This window comes from Carassius auratus, chromosome 36, assembly GCF_003368295.1.
Source record: "Carassius auratus strain Wakin chromosome 36, ASM336829v1, whole genome shotgun sequence".
NCBI classification, from domain to species: domain Eukaryota; kingdom Metazoa; phylum Chordata; class Actinopteri; order Cypriniformes; family Cyprinidae; genus Carassius; species Carassius auratus.
Genome location: NC_039278.1, coordinates 15753223 through 15759798, shown reverse-complemented (window position 1 = coordinate 15759798; position 6576 = coordinate 15753223). Strand labels below are relative to the sequence as shown.

Here is a 6576-nt window from a genome sequence, read left to right as displayed (position 1 = left end):
TCTACTCAACGAGATCCAACAGAAGAAGGCCCAGCTTCAGAAAAGCAGGAGTGCAGCTACCTTGACCTGCTCAAGTGAAGTTGAGGAGGACTCTGACATCTGGAAGTCCACTGAGACCTCCACATCTTCTTCTGATGGTTCCTTCACCAACACATACAAGGATCATCTGAAGGAAGCCCAAGCCAAAGTTCTGAAGGCCACATCGTTTATGAGACGGGACTTGGAGCTTCCTGGGAATGAACCTGCACCAGATCAACTTCCTAAAAAACCTGGGCCAGTTAATGGTCAAGTCACCCGCATTGGGGGGCGTAAAAGGTTTCCCACGGATAAAAAGATGCATTCATTCTCCGAACCAGACAAGATCAATAAAGTAGGAGTTGAGGATAAGGCAGCTGGGTCCTTTGCGGACCAATATAAGTTCTTCAAAGGTTCCTTCAAACCAGTTGTCCAAAAACCCATTCCAAAGCAATCCCTGCTCAGTCCAACTGATGAGAAAAATACTCAATTAATTGGAGACAGCGAAAACATCCATCTAGCTCCCTTAAAACAAAGTAAATCAAGCCATTCTGACCTTAATACAGAGGAGCAACAACGACTCGGTACATTTGCAGAATATGAAGCCACATGGAAAATGCAGAAGAAGCCAGTGGAAAAAAGAGCAACAGGCAGATATCATTCAGCTGAAAACATCCTGGACTCAGTCTTGGAGGAATCCAACAGCACAGTGTGTGTTCATGAAAGATCCCGTTCCTCTCCTTCTGCTGACTTCTACGGACAGGTAAGGAGATTCTTTGTTTAGTCATGATACTGATAATGTCTTTGGTGCCCAGATGTCACCTTCATGCAATTGGTAATTCACCAGGGTCTACATTTCATTATATACACCTTGTTTTCTCTGCAGAAGCAGATGATTGAGAGATTGTATTGTTTGGTAATAGTTATAAAGAGTTTGCTGCTGGCACAATTAATCAAGATGGGTAGTGTAATCTTTAAGAAGGGCTAGTCTGTCCTTCAGGTAGAAGAGTCTTTGGCATCTGTATAAATAGATCCTTATTTATTTCAGAAAATCCCTCTGCCACCCAGAAAATCTGTTGAATCTCTGCCTGAACCCAAGGACCAACAGGAGGCCCGTATCACTAGGTTAGGATTTCTTGTCTTGTTTTGAATTGGTCATATTTCCAGTGATTTGCTAACGTACAGACTGATAATTAGTGTGTTTTATTGTAATTTAAACAACACAGTGTATCTGAAAGAGACCATGGTCCGCTCAACATCTCCGAACCTCTAGAGTCCATCACACTGCATGGTCTGGAAAGTGACGTGGCACCTCTTTCCTCCAACCAGAATCCCAGACTTGCCAGGTATCCACCACCATTCTCCTCACATCAGCTCCAGGTTCCCATGTCAGAGCAACTGTTTCCTAAAAACAAAAGTCCTGAACCGCAGCAGTCCGCCCAACCCGAACAGCCAGAAACCACATGCCCTTTCAGAGCCTCCCAGGAAGTTAAAGTTCAGACCTTTTCTCCTGAACTAACTCAAGGACCATGTCCATCAGAACATCTTGAGAGAGACAAACTCCCAACCTCAGAGGACAACAGGAGATCAGACACAAAGGGGATGTCATCACACACACTACATCTTTTAGATCATTCTTCGACTTCTTCCAAGCAGAACATTGACCTGATGGTTACCTCAGCCAGCAGAACACGTTCTCCTTCTCCTCAGTTCTCTCCACAGAGGCTCACAGATGAGCCACCTCCAACTGTGCAGAAAAAGGATCCATGCAGGTAAGTAGAGTTTTGGATACTTATTGGACAATGGGCTATAGACTATGAATCTGCCCATATTTTGCTATTTTAAGGCGGATCATGATTGCTAATTTCTATCCCTTATTGCAGTAGTAAGATGGAGGGAACACCAGAGCCAAACACTGCTGGGCGAAAGGTTCCCATACAGATCGTCTGTACAGAAAACGATTCAGAGAGAGAAAACCAAAACTGTCTGCTGCATGGTGAATCATCTGGAGGTTCTGAGGTTCCTAAAATTGCCCAGATAAAAAATCTAGATTCTCCAGAGCAATCTAAGTCGCCGTTTATTGCCTACACCAGTCTGGATCCCAGTAGAAATGCAGAACGAGAGATGGTACTAGACAATAAAGAGTGGGTGAGGAGCAATAGTGTGGGCGAACACTCAGAGGAGGACCTGAAACGAGAGGAGCTAGCCAGAGATATCATGGGGAAAGACAAGAGTCTTGTGGACATCTTGAATCAGAGTAAGATGAAGACTACCATGGATCTGATGGAGGGAATATTTCCACAGGGGGAGCAGCTCCTGGAGGGAGCGCAGCAGAGGAGGAAAGCCTCCTCCAAACAGATGTCTCCCAAAAATACACAGCAGAGGTAAACTGCCTGAAAATTTCACAAAAACATGTCTCCGTCTTCACGTTTTGTAGATGACATTATTTGGCATTTTTGGTAATGAGGATTGTGTTAATAAATGTACTTAATGCGAAGAATGGTCCTAAAGTAGTGTTGACTTAAATAACTTAGTCATTAAGCATTAGATCAGAAGTCTTATTCATATGACAAAAGTGAAAGCTTTAGACTGAAAACTGTACACTACTGCCCTCTACTGATAAACACACATATAGCAAGTACAATGTATTTGCCTTCAAATGTGTGACTGTGTTTTATGTTTGAGAATCATTAAACTGTAATTATATAAGGATATATATATATTTTTTTTGCAGGGTAGAGGACAATTTGGCATCATCAGTGTCGTTAATGAGCAGTTCATCATATTATAGCACATCTGCACCTAAGGCAGAGCTGCTCATAAAGATGAAGGACATGCAGGAGCACATGGAGGAACAGGATTCAGAGGATGAACTCGATTATGATCTGTCAAACAAGAAGGTAGGATGTTTATGTACATTTCTTTTTTGCTTGGTTATTACTTTCTACTGTACTACCTTAAATTAACACAATTTAGATTTTACAAACAGTTTACAAACAGTTTACACTATTTACAACATACTCTTTTATAATTTTACAATATTTTACAAACATTTTGCTATTTTTAATTTTTACAAACATTTTAAGCTATACATATTACAAACATTTACATACATTTTACACTTTACATACATTAAATATTTTACACTATTTACATTACAAATATTTTACAGAATTTTCATTTGAGTGCAAGTTGTATTCTATCTATAACTGAATATTAAAAATAAAAAATTTAAAAGTATCTTTAAAAAGCTTGAAATCATGGCGTAGTATATAATTATTTGCATTTATTAGATTTTTTATTTATATGAAGATTTTCATAATGCATTTATTCTCATTGCTTAAATCTGGATAAATCTATTCATTGTGAAAATATTTCAGTTTATTCAGTTAAGCAGCCCTGCATTAATAATTTATTCTGTCTGGACTGTATAAATGTTTGGTGATTGTATAGATGTAAATAGATGTGTCTTTGTCATTTCTGTGTCTCTGTAGCAAGAGTTGATCGACAGTTTAAGTAAGAAGCTGCACGTGCTTCGAGAGGCTCGTGAAAGTCTTCAGGAAGACGTGCAGGACAATAACGTTCTGGGAGAGGAAGTGGAAGCCACTGTACAGACTGTCTGCAAACCCAATGAGCTGGAAAAGTTTCGCATGTTCGTGGGCGACCTGGACAAAGTGGTCAGTCTGTTGCTTTCTCTGTCCGGTCGACTGGCCCGAGTGGAAAACGCCCTGGACAACCTGGAGGAGGGAGCGTTAGCGGACGAGAAGGTATAAATGAGATGGATGTGAAGTAATTTTCTTTAGCTGTACTTTTCTTTTCCTCATTTTAGTGAGTCGTTAGATAGTACTAATTTGTTCCCTTGATTTAGTAAATCTTGGCAACCTTTTACTAATTTGTTCCCATATTTTAGCAAATTGTTTCCACAAAGTATGTGTAATTTGTGAATATAGTGAATTTTAGTCACCTTGTACTAATTTGTTTCCTTGTTTTAGTAAATTGTGGCCACATTGTGCTAATTCGTGTTTTCATTTTAGTAAATTATTGCTACGTTGTACTAATCCGCTATCTAATTTTAGCAAATCCGGGCAACCTTCTACTAATTTCTCCCCATATTTGAGCAAATCGTAGCCACATAATACTAATTAATTCCCTTGATTTATTGAATTTTAGCCACTTTGCACTAATTTGTTCATTTGTTTTAGTAAATCGTGACCACATTGTGCTAATTTGTGTTTTCGTTTTAGTAAATTGTTGCTACGTTTTAATAATTCGGTCCCTCGTTTTACCAAATCGTATCTTTGTAATAGTAATTTGTTCCTTTGTTTTAGTAAACTGGGGGCATGTTGTACTAATTTGTTCCTTCGTTTTAGTGAGTTTTTGTGTTAATTTGTGTTTTCGTTTTAGTAAATTGTTGCTATGTTGTAATAATTCATTACCTCATTTTAGTGAATTGTGGCCACATTGTAATAATTCATTCCTTGATTTTTGACAAATCAAAGCCATGTTGTACAAATTTGTTCCTTCGTTTTAGTAAATTGTGGCCATGTTGTGCTAATTCAAGTTTTCGTTTTAGTGAATTGTTGCTACAGAACGTTGTAATATTAATTCCTTGGTTTTTAACAAATCATAGCCACGTTGTACTAATTTGTTCCCATATTTTAGTAAATCTTTGCCACATAATACTAATTCCTTCCTTCGTTTTAATAAATCGTGGCCATGTTTGCAAATGTATGTTTAGTACAGTAAACTATACTTGTGTTGTACTTCCAGCACACTTTGATAGAAAAACGCAAACTGCTGATTCGCCAGCACGAAGACGCCAAAGAGCTGAAGGAGAACTTGGACCGAAGGGAACGTCTGGTTTATGAGATTCTGGCCAGTCACCTCAGCGAAGAGCGTCTCGCAGACTACCAGCACTTCGTCAAAATGAAGTCAGCGCTCATCATTGAGCAGCGTAAACTGGAGGATAAGATCAAACTGGGTGAAGAGCAGCTCAAATGTCTGAAGGAAAGTTTGCCGCTGGACCCGAAAATGCTGAACTGAACTATATTAATGCATAGGACTCTAAACAGAACACTGGACTGAATAACGTTAAGTTAACTATATGTTAACTTTTGTTGGAAACTAGACTAGACCAATATCTGCTTGTGTGCACTGAATAGATTTATCAACACAAAATCATTCATATATCAGTTCTGAGTTCTCATTGATTCCAGTTATCTTTAATGTAGCATGTTATTGAATTCATGCTTGAATCGGCTCTCGTTTTCAGGGATGTGCTGCTGTATTAAACTTTCTCTTGTTTTTTTAAAGGATCTTTAGAGGTTTTTTTTCTACCTGTATGTACGTCTAGCTAATTTGTTTAGCGGCTGAAAGCTAACGGTGCTATTAATTGAAAGTTAGTTCGGCTTATTCTTAGCTACATCCACACTGAAAGCTGTTTTACTCATGAAAGGGAGGTTCAGAATACCTCTACCTTTATCTAAAATATGAACCTGTTAACCAGAAAAATTATTTGTGTTGTACTGTTCATAAACATGCTTGCAGTGCACTTCTCCTGCAATAAATTGGAATAAAAATATATAGTAATGAATGGGTTACAATTCATTTGTCTGTTTGATATCACACTCGATGTAAGAAAGTCAATATTTCAATATTACAGAACATCAATATTTTGCTGTAAACAAGAATATCATGGTCTGTAATTAATTATTTAATGACTCGTTCTGAAACCTCACCCACATTCATGATTTATGATCTTTATGAGTCACTATATTTCCAATATGAGGAGACTGATTCCTCATTTTTTGATTTTATGATGCTGACAGTGATCATGAGCCATGGTTAATCATTTACAGAAACATTCACAAGCTTATTTACAGAAGATTTCTAAACAACAGGAAGTTTGAAGTTTAAGATTAAGAAATGCTGAGCGAAGAATCACTTTTACATCGAGAGAAGCTCACAGATCAGTGCTGATATGGTAATATGATTAAATTCGGTTTGTTATAATTCATTTGTAACAATTATATTTGATGCATATTGATTGGAAATATATATTTATATATACTCTCACTACCATTCAGTATGGAGCCAGTAAGATTTGTTTGGAAGAAAATTTGTATTTTAATTAATCATATATTAAATTGATCAAAAGTGACAAACGCATTTGTAATGTTACGAGAGATTTCTATTTTAAATAAATGCTGTTTTTAACTTTCTATACATCAAAGAATCTAAATAAATAAAATGTATCACAGGAACAATTGAGTTAATCAAGTTGAGAAAGAATGGAAAATGCTTCCTTATGAGTTATATCAAAATCGTCTAAAAGTATTGGAAAACATTGTGTGATCCGAAAGATTGTTCCTAACAACACTTTCTGTATGAATTTGTAATCGGTAATTAATTAAACAATACTGTGGATAATTTGGAAAATAATGCACATTTGACATTGTATTAACTTAAGATAAATTTAAGTGAAAGTTTGCATGCAAAAAAATTAAAACTATTCTATTATCAATAGTTGTAGATGTACAACTTGTATACACCTTGAATACA

General features: G+C 37.1%; 1 protein-coding gene across 5 annotated transcripts in view; it reads left to right on the top strand.

The window, feature by feature from the left end:
- LOC113055403 (protein Shroom2-like) overlaps positions 1-5606 on the top strand; it is a 20422-nt gene extending 14816 nt beyond the window's left edge. For 4 of the 5 annotated variants that reach the window (XM_026221699.1, XM_026221701.1, XM_026221698.1 and 1 more), the window contains 7 exons: positions 1-778; positions 1064-1140; positions 1242-1787; positions 1899-2399; positions 2750-2915; positions 3510-3782; positions 4786-5058. The exon at positions 1-778 is cut by the window's left edge and continues 1524 nt beyond it. In XM_026221699.1, the coding sequence (XP_026077484.1) occupies positions 1-778; positions 1064-1140; positions 1242-1787; positions 1899-2399; positions 2750-2915; positions 3510-3782; positions 4786-5058 (2614 nt within the window). Of the gene's footprint in view, positions 779-1063; positions 1141-1241; positions 1788-1898; positions 2400-2749; positions 2916-3509; positions 3783-4785 lie in introns of all 5 variants that reach the window. The other variant, XM_026221697.1, reaches the window with a different exon arrangement.
- Positions 5607-6576: the final 970 nt, after the last annotated feature.